Source organism: Chanodichthys erythropterus, chromosome 13 (genome assembly GCF_024489055.1).
Source record: "Chanodichthys erythropterus isolate Z2021 chromosome 13, ASM2448905v1, whole genome shotgun sequence".
Lineage (NCBI taxonomy): Eukaryota > Metazoa > Chordata > Actinopteri > Cypriniformes > Xenocyprididae > Chanodichthys > Chanodichthys erythropterus.
In genome coordinates, this window is record NC_090233.1 from 35,771,527 (window position 1) to 35,792,694 (window position 21,168).

Genomic DNA, 21,168 nt, shown 5'->3' on the forward strand with positions numbered 1-21,168 from the left:
TAATCACCCATATCTCTGATGTCATTAGCCTGACACTCAAGACTTCAAAACCTTCTTTTATCTATAGATAGAGCAAGACTTCATTTATATATTCCACATTATAAAAGCAAATATAGCATCATGTTTTATTTATGAATGTTTGTGCTCTCTTCTCAGCTGATTTATTCATGACTCAAAACACATATGCCACAAAATACACTATTCTAAATAGTGCTCTAGGAATGAGGTAAAGCTTATGATGGCTATGTGTGTATATATAAAATGCCTAAAGGTTAAAACTGCATGGTGAGGACATATTGTCTCCAAAAGCTTTTATACATGAACACACTCACTCTCTCTCTGTTATACACATATGCCCCTAACCATCGAGTCCATTAGTGACATCCCAAGTCACACACTGTCCTGCCTTGGTTTTAAGCTATGAATACACTCTTACGTCTGCAAGAGCTACATCACAGGAAACCTCGGGACACAGAGAGGGAAGTTGTGATCCCCCCGAATGCTCGTTACATCATCTCTCCTGCTTCATTGCATAATGTAACAAAAATATATATGTGAAAGTCAGCTAGAAAATTGTAACAACAGAACAGAACATCTGGACTGGTAATCTGGGTCTCTTTCTGTCGTTCTATTTTTTTTAATGCAGAATTGTGAGATGAGTGCTTTATTGTGTGGTTCATTTGTCTCCCAAGCAATTTACAAAATTATGATGGAGATCGTCTGATATGATATACATGTATGATTTAGCTGCGCTTTCAAATTCTACAACAATGAGTTTAAATGGAAAGTTGACAGTGTTTCAATTTTATCTTTTTGTGCATTGTCTGAGAATCGTACCCATGCATGACCTTAATGTTTATTTTGTTAAGGCTTATATTAATATTTATGCAGTTTTTATGACCTCATATTGAGAGACATGGATTTTAAAAGTGTGTTTTAGTAAGCTAAAATATTATTAAAAATATGATATACTTAAAATTAAGCAAAATTAATTGTTTTATATTTATATATAATATGTACACATAAAAACAATATAATAAATTATAATTAACACAGTTAAATTATAATTCATGTACGACTGCATAATAATCTAACTACAATCTATTGAAAATTTACATTTAAAAAAAAAATACTTTTATTCATCAAGGATTCTTTAAATTGATCAAAAATGACAAGGCTTTTACATTGATAAAAAAAAAAAATTCTTAGAACTTTCTATTCATCAAAGTATCATGAAAAAAAAAAAAAATGTATAATGGTTTCCAGAACCATTATAGGCTGGATAACTGTTTTCAACATTGATAAAAAATAATAAATAGTGTTTCTTGAGCACCAAATCATCATATTAGAATGATTTCTGAAGGATCATGTGACAATAAAAGAAATGAAAATTCAAAGGAATAAATAGAAACAGTTATTTTAAATTGTAATAATAATTCACAATAATATTACTATATTTTTGATCAAATAAATTAAGCTTGGTGAGCATAAGATACTTTCAAAAACATTAAAAATCATACCCAAGCTTTGGATCATTCGAAGTCATTAAGATCATCCGAAGCCGTGGTTCAGACGTCACATTAGCTCCTCAGCTCTCGTGTGGCCGTGTATGGCTGTTGTCTTTGTGATTTCAAACAAACTGTATATAATTATGCCTGATGGCAGAGGGTAATCTAGTACAGCATCTCTTCTCACCCATGAGATCAATGTTTTCAGTATCATTACATTAGGCCTGCGTATGATGTTTAAATAATAATACACTATTTAAAAATGAATGGTGTCCCTTTAAAAAAAAATCAAATGATGGAAATCAGCGAAAGCTGTACAGGACTGTACTTGTCTGCATAATTAAACACATCTGAAGATTCATATTTAAAAAAACACCTGCACGTTGAATTATTCTGATTTTGCACCAAATAAATATAGCACTATTCTGTTATATTCCATTGCAGTGTTTGTTAAAAACAAATTAGTTTTTAAAAAAGCATGCAAATCTCTCGCTCACACACACACACACACAAAAATAGAAATTAGGAATTAAATATGTTTAAAACTAGCAAGAATATCTAAACTTAAGCTGAGGTTAGTTCATCATATGTAATTGGGAGTTTTTTCTATTTGTTTTTACAATAGAGGATTGTTTTGCATGTGATGTTTTCCCATGGGAAATTTATATTGGTACCCTTATTAGTGGACACTCTATCATTACGCATGCCTCTGGACACATTGCAGGGCTGTTTATTTTGTGTGATATTCTTAAATAGATCTTCTGAATGATGTAAAACAGCATGCAGTTTTGTTCAGCTTTGTCTTTCTTTTGTTTTTTGCTTATTGGACATTTTCTTTCCTGCGCTGAGATGATGATGATGATGATGATGATGATGATGCGAGTTCCCAAAAGCCCATAGATCACCATTGTTTTGTCCTTTTTTTTTATTATGTAATGTTTGTAGCCTCCTCAATAGCTAAGTGAAGCACCCCTTCTTTTGACTGATGGTTGGCTCCTCAGTATGTGTGTTTGTATGTGTATGTGTGCAGTGTGCACAAGCGCCGCCCATACTTCAGCTCTTCTCATAGAGAGAGAGAGAGACGCAGACTCCCACCTCGCCGTGAGAACAGTGTCTAACCGGACGTGCGTTTCTCTTCTATACACCGCGCGTTGCTCACGGGGGCGCGGATACAGGGTTGCAGCTGGCGTCGGGGGCTCGAACCTGCGGAAAGGACACGGATCCAGGACCGGGACTGACCCTGAGGATGATGAAGGTGAGGCTGAATGTGATGCTCCCGTGAGCGCCATTCTTCTGGCTTACCGACGGTCTCTGTTAACGGGTAGAAAAAAGAAGGTGGTTTTAGGGGGGAGGAGGGGGGGCTTTCTGGCGATGGTGGATATACATGAGCTGAGTAGAGGTCGCGAAAGCGCGAGAATGACATTTCGGCACCGTGAAGTATTTTTATTTTTTCATTTAATTCACCAGGGAGGCTGCGAGTTAATGGACGCTCCCCCTCGCGCCACTGTCCGTCCGCCCGCGCGGAGACTCGCACCGTTCCAGTGCTATGGAAACGGGAGAGATGGAGCAAGCGCGCGACAGAGGGGGATACCCAGCACCTCAGCGCCGCCTCGGGCATATCAATGACGTTGGTATATATTGCGCTCTCCTAAATGTGTCACGGTGTCCGTTAGAAGCTGCTCACCTTTAATTTAGGTGCGACGCATGTGCGTGCGCCAAATCCGTACGGTTTTCTGCCTCCGTTGCTTCGTCGTGCTTGATTCTGACGCGAGTTTGCGTTTTGTCGTTTATTGATTATGAGCGACCGGCTTTCTGTAGTCAAGTGCCGGGGCGCGCGCACGCACAAACGCGTGCGTCCGCTTAATTTATTTTTACAGATACAGTCGGCGGTGCGCAGTTTATCCGTGTCAAACGCACTTGTGCGCTAGGCCGGAGATGACGGGAATCTGGCCTCTGTCAAGCGTTCGAGAGGATAAAAACCAGCCGTGAGAGGTTGCAGCGGAGGCCGACGTTTCGTTTGGGCTGTAGGTACTGTGGAGCTCGGGCAAAATGCGTGAGTGGTCGAAGAACACGTGAAAGAATGCTAGCGTATTTTGTTTCCTTGGGGGGAAATACTGAGGTGTGTCCGTGAGCTGATCGCACTGATCACAGGTGCCGGACGATCTTGTCCTGAGTGCTCACTCTGCCTCTCATCACATCTTTGGTTTCTCTATTGTTAAATAGTTTGGGTGTTTTATAGAGAATCCAATAAAGATCTATTGACCTATAATCATCACACTACAGGCGTATTAGCTGTTGAAGAAGCGGGAAGAGAATTTCTGTGTGTTTGTGAGATAAAACATTGTATCCAGGCAATTCCACCTGAATGGTCATATATTGAAGCCATGTCACCCCATTAATACAGGGTTCAGGCTATAAACACAAGAAAAGTTGCCTTTAAACCTGTGACATTCCTTTGCTGTTTTATTTTTATTTATTTTTTTATCACATTTCACACACTTCTTGTGCAGGTAGATATGGTGGACTACTAGACTGTAGTAGTCAAGTGTTGTAATGAATCCTGTAGCTCAGTGTTTTTGCAGAACAATTTGTCCCAAACTGTAAAATACACTAACATTTTAGATTTTATATATATATGATCTGCAATCATGTTAAATCACAAAACTGGTATCAGTTGGTAATAGTCCTATGTATTGCAGAAGAGCAAACACTAAAAAATACATCTTCCAGATGTAAACATGCACATCAAATAGACGTCTCCGAGATGTACAAGTGCTATTAGAAACACCCTCACATCAGCGCTAACTAGTTTTTTGTAATTTAATGCAAAAGTAATATAATACTAAGTATAGTGTTATAAATGTAGCCTATACATTAAAAAATAAAAATAAAAATGTTGCAAGATTTACGATGCTGATGACCATTAAAACGCGTCATTACGGTCTGTGAAAAGGTTCTATTATAAATCAGATGTGCAATACTTTCATACCTAATTTTTTTTGTCCTGTAAATCTTTTATATTTCTAGATAGACATTTTGTACTTATTTTGAATAAGCACATTTGAATATCACAAATATATATATATATATATATATATATATATATATATATATATATATATATTTTTTTTTTTTGTGTTATTCAAATGTGCTTATTCAAAATAAGTAGGCCTATTGTGCCGTGCATTTTAATTAAAAATGTTAACAACAAACCAAAATGTCAGTAAATATGGAAATACATGAATCATAGGCTAAAAACTTGTTACTGACTCTGTTTGTGTGCATGTAATTGTCACAAATGTGGCTTGCACACTGTCCCATGTTGTGCGATCTTTGTTGGTCCAGTAAAAGTTGGGAAGTGCTACATCCCTCCTCTTCTGATCAGACATGATCCTTGTAAATGTAGATGGAACTCTTGTGTATATATAAAAATGTTATATATGAAATAAAACAAGAGACTCAGCTGATTCATGTGATACCAGTTTTGTGATTTAACATGATTGCAGATCAAATAGACTCTTTTCACATTTCCGGGTTTCTCAGAAACAGAAGTCGTCATAGTTGGGTAAAATTCCATAGCGGTGAATTAGACAACACATTAAATATATATTTTTGTGTTCCCATTTGCTCAAATAACAAAAGAAAAACTGTGTTCTCACAACTTTCAAAAAGAGGAAAAAATAGAGAGAGAGAGAGAGAGAGAGAAAGATGTCAACTTTGCCGTCACTCCCATATAGCCACCAGATAGCACACGTACATCTGCAAGATGTCTGTTAAAGATCACTTAAGCTAGAAAGGATCTGCTTTTTACAAACATTTGATAGACGTCTTTAAGATGTCACATAGTAAAATCCCCAGAGTTAAATCAACTCTGCGCAGAGTACATATGGTCCCTCTCTAAATAGTGTTAAAGTAACACTGAAGCAGAGTTAAAGTTAATGAGATAATTAAACAATTAATAAGGCTGTGACTGAAGTCAGTTGTAGTTCTTGTGTTTCTCTTTTCTTCAGTGATTCTGCTTGTTAACAGCAGGTGTTCATCACTAATGCACAATCATCACTTAATTAATTGTTTAACTCTGCTTCAGTGTTATTTTAACACTGTTTAGAGAGGGACCATATGTACTCTAAACATATGTACTCTGGAGATTTTGCTGTGAAGATTTACATACATTCTAAATAATAAACATCTTAAAGACATCTTCTAAACATCTATTTGACATCTGATAGGAAACGTCCTATGTATTGCAGACGAGCAAACACTAAAAAATACATCTTCCAGATGTAAACACGCACATCAAATAGACGTCTCCGAGATGTACAAGTGCTATTAGAAACGCCCTCACATCAGCGCTAACTAGTTTTTTATAATTTAATGCAAAAGTAATATAATACTAAGTATAGTGTTATAAGTGTATACATTAAAAAATAAAATAAAAAAACGTTGCAAGATTTACGATGCTGATGACCATTAAAACGCGTCATTATGGTCTGTGAAAAGGTTCTATTATAAATCAGATGTGCAATACTTTCATACCTAATTTTTTTTGGTCCTGTAAATCTTTCATATTTCTAGATAAAGACAGTTTAACAGTTTCCTCTTTCACCTCAGAACAGTGATGGTCATGTACAATAGGGCTTTCACCATTTCTAATTGGTTAAACTGATGGTGTTCCAACATGCTTATCCTTAACCTGACCCCTTCTAGAGGACAGACAGGCGTATTCTCATTAAAGATGATTACGGAATCACTGCCATCAGCTAAAACATGAATCAGCTGAATCATTCCCTTGAACTCATGTTGCGCAAACCATCGGTCTTAGTGTTTCGTGTGCACATATTTGCAGACCTGGGGTTTAGTTGTGCGTTGGAGCATAATGGTTCGGATGCATCCCACTGAAGTGCTGAAACCGTTGACTCACTGTCTCTACGGAGAAGCAATATTGCTCCTGAAAACTTCACTGATGACATGCTGCATCAAACTCCTTCGTTGGACGCTGAAAGCCACAAAACATTATCTCTATATATAGTGACCCCTGTTTTAAATTTAAAAAAGCCTTTAATGAATGAAAAGAAGGTGACCCTGTTAACTGATTCATTAGTTTTCCTTTAAGCAAAGTACACATTGCATATAACTGTAACTGTCACGTGAAATGAAGCCGTTAACACACCAAACATATTATAAGTTACGTCATGCTCCTTGTAAATGATAATAGAAACACCAGACGGAAAATGCATAGTCACACGCACATCGCAATTATGCATTGAGACATCAGTTAGCACTGGTGTGGGAAGTTGAACGCGTACTGTCATTCTGTATTTCCAGGCTATAGTGGGATATACCCCTTTTGCATTAGCCTTCTCTCCCAACAGGTCTGATGTACCTGTTAATGGTGAGAGGAAGTCTGGGAAATATACTGTCCGTGCAAGCGAGTGACATGGTCTTAATGTTGCAATTGACATAATATTTGCATTATATGCCCTAGAGACAGATGCCTTCTTTTTGTGCAAAATCTTGAAAGCATATGCGCATGTTGGAGTATTCGTTAAAATAGAAGCCTACGGACTCAATTTACAATCTACTCTCTAGACGGCAGCAGCCTCTAATCCTGTCCTCTGTAGCCATCTTAAAATGCACTAGATTCAGCTCCGAAACTCTTACGTAAAAGGTGATTGCCGAACAACTGCTGTATGGAGGTTCTTTAGATAGTATGGAGGTTCAGATCTCATGGTGCACATTTTAGGGGTGCGTTCTGACCTTTCAAATCAGCGACTTGAAGTTTCAGGACGGTTCCACCGAGCTGGTGTACGACATTCACATGGAGAGGCATGTGCATCCAAAAATATGACTACGTAAGTGCGGGAAAGAGCGGGAAAACCGAGAGAATGGCCAGATTTAGAAACATCTGCACTGGGAGCGTGGGCTGGGAATCCACCCACCCACCCACACATACACACACACTCGCATGCACAGCGGCTTCATGTGAGCTGTATCACACACGTATCTTTTGCATCTTTCATGGCTGAAAGGCTTTTGTGCGTTTTCTCCGCTTGTGTTTGTTTTAGGAACCGTGTGGGCAGGCAATGCTGCATGGGTTTAAAGCATTTATGATCTAAATTTAGACCTCAAGAAAAGTGCAAAATGTTTTATCAGGATGATTCATATCTGAATGTGGAGGGAATAACAGGCTTAAGCGGCATCATATGGCTAAGCAGCCCAAGAGTCGAGTAGTTCATTAAAACGTTCGGTTCATAATGTTACTTCGCTGTCTGCACATTTTGTCTCTTTTATTATCTCTCTCTGCAAGATATGATGAGAATTAATGCATATGTGAGTTTGTTTGTGTGTGTATGCAGTTATGAGAGCTTAATTCATAGCGTAGCAGTCTATTTTAATGCAATCTCTCTCTCTTCCTCTCTTTTTTTTTCTCTCTCTCTCTCCACGTGCTTTCTCCAGTTCTCTCTCCTAGACTCCTAGCCCACTGTACTCCGATTACATAATCGTTCTCCCCAGTCAGGTGTGTGTGTGCGTGTGTGTCTATGTTGAGGCAGCATCCTCTGGTCCCTTAGATGTTCTGTTTCTTTTTTTCCCTTCTAAATGGAGAAGGATGCCATACTAGAGTCCTCTGAATTATAGGGCTGTTCTGTCTGTAGTGCAACAATGATGATGCTGAATGAACAAGGCACTTCATTTTCTGCAAAGCTATTTATTTAAATGAAGGAAACCTCGATGGAGTGATGGCAGTTAGTGAAAACTGTAGTGTTGACCTACAGCAGCTGTTTTGATATAGATATAGATTATGGGACATGGAATGCCAGATGTTGAGGTGAGGCTTGATTGTTTTTAGGCCTTGGTTATGCTGTTTGTCCAAAGAACTGAAGCTTTCTTAGAGCAGAGTGTGCTGACTTCTGTGCAGACCTTACTGTGAGCTAGTGAAGGGGATATTTTCTGGTGAATAATTAAAAATGAAAGCTTGAATCTATCTAGATTCAGATGAGGCTGATGAATAGCTAGAATTGAAGAAATGGCTGCACCTCACAGGAACTTAAAGGGTTAGTTCACACTCTCATGTTCAGCTTCGGAACACAAATTAAGATATTTTTGATAAAATCTGATGGGTCAGTGAGGCCTGCATTGACAGCAAGTTAATTTACACTTTCAAACGCCCAGAAAGGTACTATTTAAAACAGTTCATGTGACTACAGTGCTTCAACCTTAATGTTATGAAGTGACGAGAATACTTTTTGTGTGCCAAAAACAAAACAAAACAAAATATAACAATTTAGTGATGGGCAATTTCAAAACACTGCTACATGAAGCTTCGCAGCTTTACGAATCTTTTCTTTCTTTCGAATAAGTGGTTGGGAGCGCCAAAGTCACATGATTTCAGTGAACAAGGCTTCATGACTTTGGCAATTTGATACACGCTCCAAACCACTGATTCAAAACAAAAGATTTGTAAAGCTTCGAAGCTTCATCAAGCAGTGTTTTGAAATCGGCAATCACTAGATATTGTTGAATAAAGTCATTATTTTGTTTTTTTTGGCACACAAAAAGTATTCTCGTCACTTTATAACATTCACGTTGAACCACTGTAGTCACATGAACAGTTTCAGCCTCACTAAGCCATCGGATTTTATCAAAAATATCTTAATTTGTGTTCTGAAGATGAATCTATCTATCTATCTATCTATCTATCTATCTATCTATCTATCTATCTATCTATCTATCTATCTATCTATCTATCTATCTATCTATCTATCTATCTATCTATCTATCTATCTATCTATCTATCTATCTATCTATTAATTTTAATTCTACTTTCTTGCATTCATATTTCTTACATTTAAATTGCATAATGATTCCACATTCTTCCTCGATTCAAATTCAAGAAAATTAACTGTAATTTAAAAGGCATTCTCCAGACATGTACCATTTATCTAAAGAGAAGACAGAATGGTCTAAAACAGAAAGTCAAACTCATCTCAGTTGTCAGTTTTAGGGAAAGCTCGGTGATCTGGATCAAACGTTTAACAGATGCCCATTCAATTTACCCATCCTCAATCAATTTAATGAGTGTGAGGTCTGGCTGTTGGCCGAAGGATGCAGTGTTGTAGATGTGTGTACCAAGGCATTCACACAGAGAAAGAGCGACTGAGCAAGACAGCGAGAGAGAAAAAGGAAGAATGTTCCTGAGTACAGTTCATTCATGCAGGAATAAAGGCAGGAGGAATGAAGAGTCGACAGATAACACACACACACATAAAGTCACGGCCCTATAATACTAGTGTTACTGTACTGCTGTATTCTCACTGTTTATGAACAGATTGCCTCTGTTTGGCTCTTAGAGACACTGTTTCATCCCTCTAAATTCATCAGCATCCAATCTGATAATCTCAGGGGCTGTTACATCATTTTATTGTGTGTGCGGTGTAATATTTCAGTGTATGGTTGATAGCCTACAGCGCTGATACACGCAGTGCCACATAATAATATCTTACATGAGAATAAGCTGTGGATGAATTGGGATGTTTAAGGGTTGTGATCCTCATCAGCTGTTCTCGTTTTCTGTTCTAGTGTGATCTGATGCTAGCTGGGACAGGAACACGGCTTTTCCACTGCAGTTTTTCTGACTGATTTGCATAATCCTACTGCCTACTGTTCCCTTTAGAGAGAGAAAAAAACAGAAACATGTTGCAACATTATTGAGACTGCACTGAGAGATGTTTCTCAACTTTATATTTAGTTTTAACTTAATAAATCTAACAAATTAATTTCCTGACATTAGTGATAAATCGGTTAAAAAGTCTGAACAACTCACTGACTAAACTGACTTTTTTTTCCCACACGTAATGAGCCAAGAACTGATGAGTGAGATGGTAATAAAAGCATTGGAAGAAAATATGTTTTGTGACTTGACTGACAGGAGTTGTTAAATAGCATTTTATTAGGTTAAAACATGTTAAACTATTCAGTCAAGAATTTTGAACATATTTTAGTATAATGGATTGTGGAAATTAATATTTTAATTGCCTTGTTTTTATGAGTTGAATCAAGGAACAAACAACAAACTGAACTGCGACTTATGAAATTATAATAAGTATATTTTAGACACGATATTGCCAGTAGCTTTGCCTGTTTTTCTGCAGCCAATGAAAATAGTCTTAAACAAATGACAACGGAATTAACAATAGCAGAGCATCACCTAGCAACACACAGTAAATGGCATTTCATTGCTGAATGAATCAGATTAGTGAATCTGTTGAGTGAATGATTCAATGATTCACTCACCTAGACAGTTCCAGTTTTGTTCCTGAATGAATAATTGAGTGATTCATACATAAAGGTGGTAACTTGTTGACACCTTTTCGGGTCTGTACACAAAGCTGTCGAGCATGTAATACAGGTACAGTCACCATAGCCAATTGACCCTTCGCCGGGAGTTTGATTGACAAGAGATCTAACCAATCATAACGTCAAATCCGCCATTTTGTCCAACAAAGCAGTCAGGAGTTAGAAGATTAACCTCGGTGGACTTTGAACTTGAAAAATGGTGTGTAATGACGACTTTCTGCGTTTGAAACAACATTCCTTCTCATGTTCATTCATGTTTATTTGATGCTATAAATGAACTAGTAAGAAGAGATGATCAGTTCATGAGCCGCTTGAGCTGAGGCGCTACAGCGATCTGTCACGACACATTAAAGAGCCACAAAACGGTATTTATTGTTTGAGTTTCTTAAAAAATGACACAATTTGAAAGTTATGACTTTGTTTAATATCATAAGTAACCTGCTCTGTCTCACGCTAAAAACTGCTGGGTTAAATATGGACAAACCCAGGGATTGGGTTGTTTTCACCCAGCCATTTTTTTTCAACCAATTTTGGATTTATTTTTTTAGCCAGCAATACATTAATATAGTAAAAGGCATGTTTTTGCTCACCCCCAAATAGGGTCAAATATGTGGGGTATTTTAAGCTGAAACTTGACCAGACCAGAGACTTATATTACATCTTGTGAAAGAGGGCATAATAGGTGCCCTTTAACCCAACCTGCTGGGTTTGTCCATATTTTACCCAGCTTGGGTAGTTTTTAACCCAGCATTTTTTAGAGTCTGTCGACGTGTTGTCAGTGTCCTCTTTGCTCCGCGATGTATTTTTCACTCTGCGTGGCGTGACAGCACCAGGGCTTGTCGGACAAAGCAACAGTAACTAAGGGGGGGCGGGTCTTTGCAAAGGGTCAATTAGAAACATGTACAGAACATAGGACACATGTACAGGATACATATCGCCTTTAGAAAAGATTCTGTACAGTGGATAAAAGAAATACCGATGGAGCGATAATTCAAATGCTTAAAGGCTGTTTATATCTGTAGGTGTGTGTGTTTGTGTTCAGTAATTCAGTGCCCTGTACACATAAACAACAGATTTCAGTAAATGGAGTTTAGATATCAGATCAGCAGAAAATTCGTGCATTTACCCACAGTGTGTTGTGACACTGAGATAACAACTGGCGTGGTGTGTATCAAATGCAGTTGCTTTATACAAATCAAACAGATTTTACTCTTTCTGCTGACAACATAACATTTGTTTCGTTTTAAATGCGCAAAAAAAGAGAATTTTTTACAGCCTGGCTGCCTCTGAGGCAGAGAGACAGAGGAAAAGAGCCTGGAGATGTGGGGGTGAAATCTTGGAGCTGATTATGTATGAGTGTTTCTGTGTAGAGAATTACCCAGCCATCATCTCAAGTCGCTGTCATGGGCCTGTATATGTGAAAGTCAGCAGGAAGCAATACTATAACGCATCTCGTCTTTACTCGAGCATGGAAGCCATGGTTACTCAAGCACAGCTTCTGTATAGCTCTGTGACCTTGTACACTGCCATTTCCTTCCTATATGAACACAAAAGAACTGTGAGAGCCAGTTACGTTCATACACAGTTTGGTTATGATCCAAAAATACAGTATGTGGGAGAAGAATGAGTGGGGCAATTCATAATACTTAATTAGGAAGGTGGTGCCCCACCCACAGCTAATACAGCCAATTGCACTTATGATAGAGGACAATGAGCTGCACTTTCTTGATTTTAAGTTTCGAAAATAACTGTGGTGGCAGTCCCAAGATTGCCTTGTGAACTGGCTTGCCTTAAAGGAGAGTTTCTGTATTATCCTATATAAATTTCTGTGTAATGCACAGTCACAACTGAATGTTTAGAGCGAGATTGGTTGAGGTGCTTTTTAATAGGAATAGTTGTAGATAACGAGTTGTCTGTCATGTTATTGATGTATGCATTAAACGTAAGGTTTGTTGTAGTTGTGTTTTTACTCTTGTTCAAGAGAACTGCCCTCAGAAATGCTCTTTCACTCATCAAATAACAGGATAGTTTAATATAAAGTTCAAATAATGTTTTTTTGTGTAATAAGAATGATGAATGATTAGGACTTAAATAGGTGTATACTTTTATTCTGCAAGGATGTATTCAATTGATCAAAAGTATCAGTAAAGACATTTATAATGTTACAAAAGTTTCTATATCAAATAAATGCTTTTTTCCATTCATCAAAGAATCGTGAAAAAATGTATCACGGTTTCCACAAAAATATTAAACAGCACAATTTTATTTAAACATCAATTATAGGAAATGATTCTTGAGCACCAAATCAGCATATTACAATAAAAATATTTCACAATATTACTGTTTTTACTGTATTTTTGATCAAACAAATGCATCCTTGTTAAGCATAAGAGACTTCTTTCAAAATGACAAAATCTTACTGACCCCAATTTTATTTGTATTTTTATATACTAATAAGGCCTCTCAACTTCTCTCGAATTTTGAGAAAATACAGGGGTGTTGTGTCAGTACTAGCAACCCTCATCTGCACCTTCTGTTTTAAAGCTGAGCCAAAACAGTTATAGAAACAGGGCAAACCCAAATGAGATGCCGCGTTATATCTCGACACCCCTGTCAGTTTTGTTTCCAGAGAGCTGACTGTGGAGTGGAAGCCAGCATGTGACTGTTTGATGTTAATCCAGAATGTTTCTTATGTTATGTAACTGTTGTCTTCCTGTAGCTTATCCTGCACTTCTCCTTCTATCTTTCTGTAGTTGGTCAGCGGGGGCTCTGTAGTGAATGCCGAGGCAGTATGGGACCATGTGACCATGGCTGACCGGGAGCTGGCCTTCAAGGCAGGTGATGTCATCAAGGTGTTGGACGCCTCGAATAAGGACTGGTGGTGGGGGCAAATCGATGACGAGGAGGGCTGGTTTCCTGCCAGCTTTGTCAGGGTGAGCCCATCTCTGACTTTTAACACTTTCCTGTCTGACATATAGCTGTCTGATGCCCACCTGTCTAACAAATACCTGTCTAATACACACCTGCAGAACAACATCTGTTTAACCCAGCTGTTTTCATATCCAATACTGTTTCTAACTGAATAGCAGTCAGATAAAGCTGTTTAAAAGAGATGCAACATGCAGGCCTGACGAGAAATGAACAATATAATACATTTGCAGATATTTAGTTGACACATTTTCAGATAAATAATTCAATATTAAAGACATATTGTCACACATCAGTCAGAAGAGGTCACATTCTTCCCTTTAACCTCCATCTTGAACCCAAACTCTTGTTTGTGTTGCTGTTGTTGTTTCTCTAAGGTGGAGTCCCACCCCCCTCAAACCAAACAGCTTTTTTATATCAACCCTGTCGCTGCATCACGCCTCACAAACGCCACGGCTAAGGTGCGTTTTTTCAAAACCACTGCTTACCGTTTGACCGTTGAATGCATCCCATCGCTTACTGCTCACATGCTGTCGCTGTGTTCCAACGTTTTGTTTCCGCCACAGTCGCTGCGCCTCGCTTCCATGGCAACTTATCTTCATGCCGGTGACAGTCTGGGTCTGTCAGAAAATACTGAAATAGGAAAAAGGAAAAATTTTGTTAATGTAATGCTGACTCAATTATAACATTTAACAATGACAACTATCAATATTTCCCTCTTTTCTGACAGTATTTGGTGACATCTTGCTTTTTTTATTTGATTTTTTTTTACTGTGACTTGAACAGATGTTGGTCTTAATTTGAGCCTCTCTGACTGTTAAAGATCTGTTTAATCACATTTTTACATATATATATATATATATATATATATATATAAAGAGAGCTAGAGAGAAAGAAAACTCAAACATACATTTTCAAACAGAAGTTTAAACAATAAACCCTCAATCACAACACCAATTCTACAAGCCCTTCAGCTATTCTTTCAGCATCTCTCTTCTACCTCCAACCAGTGCTTAAAGTGCGTCAGGGGTCTCACACTGCACCGACAGGTGCCAACCAATGGCAATAGACACTTTTGTCTGTTTGTTTGTTTTTTCAGATCAGTGTGTTACCCCCGTCGGCGTCTGTTGCTGTTGGTCAGTGTTTTTTTCACCGATTGAACATGTTCAGGTCAGGACGTGGAATGTGGAAGTGATGTAGTGTAATCTGGTGATTGTCCACATTGGTGAATTGGCCTTTAGTGGGGTCCCAGTTCCAACACTTCCTCCAACTTCACCTTTTCTCTCTCCATAGTGGGCCAGTCTTATGCATGAACCCCTCCAACCACTTATATCTTATATAAAATTGTTGTATTTTGAGTTTGTCATGATACTATAAAACCCAGATCTAATATCTTGAGCAAAATGCATTGAAATGTTATGAATAAAACTAAAGAAGGCATTATGAACATGCTGCACAGTAAAAATGAAATATTAATGGTGTGCGAGCACAGACATGCTTGATGATACGCATATACATGCAGATTTGCCGCTAGCCATCCGGGGGGTGATGTCTTTGCACATAACTAAAGATTAACCCTCTATTGCGCGACATTCCCTCTGGGTAACAAATCCATTCTCTTCACATTGCAAGTACATGATGGCAATAAAATGGACATGAATTCAATTTCTTCCATGGATTTTCATGAATTAACATATGTGACTTATAAAACCAAAACTTTACAAAATGTACTGTTGATTGTACAGTTATTTACTGTAATCTACAGTATGTTACTGTAAAGATACTCGTGTTACCTCATTTCATTTGCAGAAACCAACTGCCTCAAATTATCAGTGACATTTAAATTCACAAACTAATTTTTATTATATGCTAATAATATGAGCATATCATTATTATGAACTTATTTTCTTCAGAGTTCAATACAAACATTTTAAACAAAAAGATTTTCACTGCACCAGCAACTACACAGTCACCATCTGTTAAATAAAACAACATGCAGCATATCACCTAAGTCTCTTAATCTTCTCCTGAACCTAAGCACAGGCTCTACTCCTCAGCACAATGGTGACCCGCAAAACTCAATTTTACAGTAAACCACTGGCAACAGTGATGCCAGTATAAAACTGTTTTTTAACTAACAGTTTGTAACTGTTAAATTACATTTTGTGGGTGTGTCTTTTTATCTTACACCTTTAACCCTTTCAACCCCACAGGAACATCCTCTAGTGTCCACACTACAGAGTAAAAATAAGATTGACACTGTGTTGCAGTGAGATAATTAAGTTTATATTTAAGTGATGATTGAGCATTAATGATGAACACCTGCTGTTAACAAGCAGAACCACTGAAAAGAGGAACAAGAACGGAATAAATATGAGCAAAAACTACAACTATGAGCACAACTACAACTGTCTTCCAGCCATTACACATTATTACACTTATTACTGACCAGATTAACTTTATTTCTACAAAAGAAATCTTATTGAGAATTAACAGAAGTTTAGATGTTGATATTTTGGTGAAAATGTTTGGTTTGATGTTACCATTGAGGAGATCAGCGTTTGCTTTAGTTGAGGTCTTTACCCATGACCTTTTAGTACATCAGTTTTCTCTTCTTTGGCTGCTTGAACTATTCATGTATTTATGGCTGAAACCAATATAGAGAAAAAAATTGTTGAGTACTGATAGTGATGTGTTGGTGAAAACATAACCATCACATAGTCTCTTGATTCACTGAATTCAATTTTATTTTTAACAATGGAGTTTATTTTTAAATGCCATGCACTAAAAACAGCTGCAGCATTATTTAGACAAACAGATATCAAAATCAATCTCAACAATGGTGGCAATAAAGCTGCATAATTATGGCGTTATTTTACTGTCAAATATCGAGAGCACCTTAGTGTGACGCGAGAGCATATAAATGTAATGCGCGAGCGCAAATCTGTCCGCTCGCGCGCGGATTTCCTCTGCTCTCGCGCAAATCTGTCCGCTCGCGCGCAGATTTCCTTTGCTCTTGCGCAAATCTGGACGCGCGCGCTCAAATATACAGTGCTCTCTTATGAACTGCCTCTCCTCTCGCTCAGATATTGTGTGTGCACACTCAAACTGTTTCCTGCGTGCTCAAACGTGTCCTGCGCGCTCAAACTGCACATGTGCGCTCACGAATCTCTCCGTGCTCTTGCAGAAATTAATTTGCTTTTGGATTAAACACTGTCAAAAGTTATAAACCAATCAAAAGAGACGACTGAGCCATGAAAATGCTACATGGAATCTTATTGGCTGAGAGTGAACTGCGCCTGGAATTCTTTCGACAAATATATGTATTTTATTTATTCACAATTTAATCATATTTATCAAATGTAACCTAGTCTAACTGCATCACATTACAGGTCAAACCCCTATTTATCTAAACAAACAAACAAAAAATGTTTCTTAAAGTTATTGTGGTCATACGTTTTGTGTTGAAATTTATTTAAAAAATAGGTAACATTTTACAATAAGGTTTTTATTTGTTAACATTAGTTAATGTATTATCTAACATGAACTAACAATGTGCAATACATTACTGTAATTATTAATCTTTGTTAACGTTAAAAGCTGTTTGTTGGTTGTTTACTTCACAGTGCATTTAATAATGTTAACAAATACAACATTTGATTTTAATAACGTATTAGTAAATGTTGAAATTAACATTAACAAATATTAATACATGCTGAAGAAGAGCAATTCATTATTAGTTAATGTTAACTAATGCAGTTAAATAATGTTAACGCAACCTTATTGTAAAGTATTACCAACAAATATCTTCTGATTTAAGACCGAACAAGATCAGGGTCAAATCGTCATTCCCTTAATACTTAATGTGGAGATCACATACCACCATAGTCAATTTCTTTTGAGGTCTGGTATAAAACATGACATACAAAAATACATAAGCTCTTGTGTATGCACGATTAAGCAAAAGAACGCGATCTTATTCCTAAATGACAACGATTCGGTTATGTCTATTAAACCTTTTGAAATTACAATCATACCAGAATATTTAAACCTGCTTTTGCATTGCTGCTGAAAGCAGTGGTCATGTAAGCTATGTTTTAAACAGCTTCACAAAGTGTTTTCAACAACATACTATTGCTACATCTGTGTTGCAAACATTAAATAATAACGCAAGTATTGCAATAACAATTTATAGTCTGAATATACACTGATTTCAGCAATTAAAATAAGTAGCTAAATGAACGTTGAAACTAATGTTGTTACACTGTTCTGCCAGTAGGTGGTGACGAGTGACTGTTAAAATGTATTTGATGTATCAGAATCATTAATACCAGACCTCAAAAGAAATTGACTATGGTGGTATGTGATCTCCACATTAAGTATTAAGGGAATGACGATTTGACCCTGATCTTGTTCGGTCTTAAATCAGAAGATATTTGTTGGTAATACTTTACAATAAGGTTGCGTTAACATTATTTAACTGCATTAGTTAACATTAACTAATAATGAATTGCTCTTCTTCAGCATGTATTAATATTTGTTAATGTTAATTTCAACATTTACTAATACGTTATTAAAATCAAATGTTGTATTTGTTAACATTATTAAATGCACTGTGAAGTAAACAACCAACAAACAGCTTTTAACGTTAACAAAGATTAATAATTACAGTAATGTATTGCACATTGTTAGTTCATGTTAGATAATACATTAACTAATGTTAACAAATAAAAACCTTATTGTAAAATGTTACCTATTTTTTAAATAAATTTCAACACAAAACGTATGACCACAATAACTTTAAGAAACATTTTTTGTTTGTTTGTTTAGATAAATAGGGGTTTGACCTGTAATGTGATGCAGTTAGACTAGGTTACATTTGATAAATATGATTAAATTGTGAATAAATAAAATACATATATTTGTCGAAAGAATTCCAGGCGCAGTTCACTCTCAGCCAATAAGATTCCACGTAGCATTTTCATGGATCAGTCCTCTCTTCTGATTGGTTTATAACTTTTGACAGCGTTTAATCCAAAAGCAAATTAATTTCTGCAAGAGCACGGAGAGATTCGTGAGCGCACATGTGCAGTTTGAGCGCGCAGGACACGTTTGAGCACGCAGGAAACAGTTTGAGTGTGCACACACAATATCTGAGCGAGAGGAGAGGCAGTTCATAAGAGAGCACTGTATATTTGAGCGCGCGCGTCCAGATTTGCGCGAGAGCAGAGGAAATCTGCGCGCGAGCGGACAGATTTGTGCTCGCGCATTACATTGATATGCTCTCGCGTCACAATAATGTGCTCTCGACATTTAACAGTAAAATAACGCTATACATAATTTATTCATTCCGCAGTGCATGCTGGGAGTTTTTTACTATGCTGGCATCTAGCATGCATTGCAACATTAAAGCTTTGGATGTCACCATTGTTGAGATTCATATTCTGATTGTTGATGTCTCTGCAAGTTATGCAGGAGCTCAAAATATTTTATGCATTATAAGGACTTATATATTCTCCTAAATAACTGATTACTGAAACATTGCTTGTTTTTACGCTGTTGAATCACAGATATAGTACAATCAATAAAGATAAAACACCCATTAAATCAAAGACTAGACACAGAATTAGATCAGTGAATTAAACAAGTCCAACAGAATCATCACAACAGCCAAACACCTGATCAACTTATGTTGGCCTTTTCCTGCCATAACAAATGTGTTTTATAAACACTCAGTTACAGCAGCCAGAGAAAGCAAATGTAAACGAGTCAAGAGCCCAACTAAAGCAGACGCTTGTCACCATGATGGTGACTGCAAACTTCAATCAATTTGTATTTTCAATAAAACATCAACATCCATATCTGTTAATTCCCAACAAGAACTTCTGTACATGTATGAAAAAAATAATGTCAAACTAGTTTGACACTGAAGTCAGTTGTAGTTGTTGTGTTTCTGCTCGTGTCATTTTTCTGGTCTTGTTTCTCTGTCCTTCAGTGATTCTGCTTATCAGGTGTTCATAAAGTTTCTGAATTCACTCACTTCTTTTCATTCACTCACTCTGTCAAGTGGACTATATTAGTGAACTAATGTAGGGAATAGTGAATGAGAGTATAGGGTGTGAATTAGAACACAGACTCTGAGTGTTGTCTTTGAGCATTGTTTACTCACAGTATATTCCTGTAGGCCATTTTCTCGAAGATGACAAATATTACCCAGAATGCAGTGTTTTCTACAGTATATTACTGTTTTAATGGTTTGTTACTGTCAGAATTTGGCTGTTTTTCTACAGCGAGGTCTAACAGTGTAGCATTAGTTCTGGAAGGTCACGTTATTCAAGCTCGCATCAGCTGACTCTCAGCTGATACACGTCTACCTATAAGAATACAACACCTATCACAGCATCCCTAAATATAAGGTCCATTCTGTATTATCAGCAGCTTTATCGTGTTGGTCAGGAGCTAATTACCCTCCTCCACCCCCGGCTCCTCCTATTATCCAGTCAGGACATGGCCTCTGATATACCTAACCTCTTCGAATCAGACTCATTTTTCTTTAATCATGTTGTTACATTGAATTATTGTCATTAAAGGCATAGTTCACCCAAAAATGAAAATTATCCCATGATTTACTCACCCTCAAGCCATCCTAGGTGTATATGACTATCTTCTTTCAGACGAACACAATTGGAGATATATTTAAAAAATATCCTTAGTCCTCCAAGGTTTATAATGGTTGTGAATGGGAACCCAAAAAAAAAAAAAAAAATGCATCCATCCATAAAAAAATTAATCCATACGACTCCAGAGGGTTAATAAAGGCCTTTTGAAGTGAAGGGATGCATTTTTGTAAGAAAAATATACATATTTAAAACTATAATTCAAATATAGCTTTATTCATTTTTGGGTGAACTATCCCTTTAAGAGCATTAATGATATCTGCATACTTTAGGTTGGTTCTGTTCTGTTTACCTTAAAGGTGATGATACATGGGGCAGCTTTTTGAGCAATATTAAAGGGCGATGTTGTCGAGCGATGTTGCTTGAACACTTTCCCATTGAGAATGGGCAACAAATTTCAATCTAAAGTATCCAGATAGAAATTTGTTGCCCACTCTCAATGGGAAAGTGCCCTAGCAACATCGCTCGGCAACATTGCCCGGCGTTGCTCTAGTTGCTCTCTCTGCTCTTATCTGTGCTAGGCTGCATGGATGGGCAGGGAGTTCTTATCCAGAACAGAACCATACTGCCAATCCAAACTGTATGCTAATTGTCATCTTTGACGATAGTGGTCCTGACAGAAATTATTATTTTTTCAGCAAGGATGCATTGAATTGATCAAAAGTGAATTATTTCTATTCTTCATAGAATTCTAAAAAAAA

At 37.1% G+C, this 21,168-nt stretch overlaps 1 protein-coding gene across 2 annotated transcripts in view; it reads left to right on the forward strand.

The window, feature by feature from the left end:
- The first annotated feature begins 2,639 nt into the window (after positions 1-2,639).
- The window catches only part of arhgef9a (Cdc42 guanine nucleotide exchange factor (GEF) 9a), a 40,223-nt gene continuing 21,694 nt past the window's right edge, over positions 2,640-21,168 (forward strand). Inside the window, exons 1-3 of one of the 2 annotated variants that reach the window (XM_067407881.1) lie at positions 2,640-2,763; positions 13,616-13,795; positions 14,168-14,251. In XM_067407881.1, coding sequence (XP_067263982.1) covers positions 2,755-2,763; positions 13,616-13,795; positions 14,168-14,251 — 273 coding nt within the window. In that variant the 5' untranslated portion in view covers positions 2,640-2,754. The remainder of the gene's footprint in view (positions 2,764-13,615; positions 13,796-14,167; positions 14,252-21,168) is intronic. The other variant, XM_067407883.1, reaches the window with a different exon arrangement.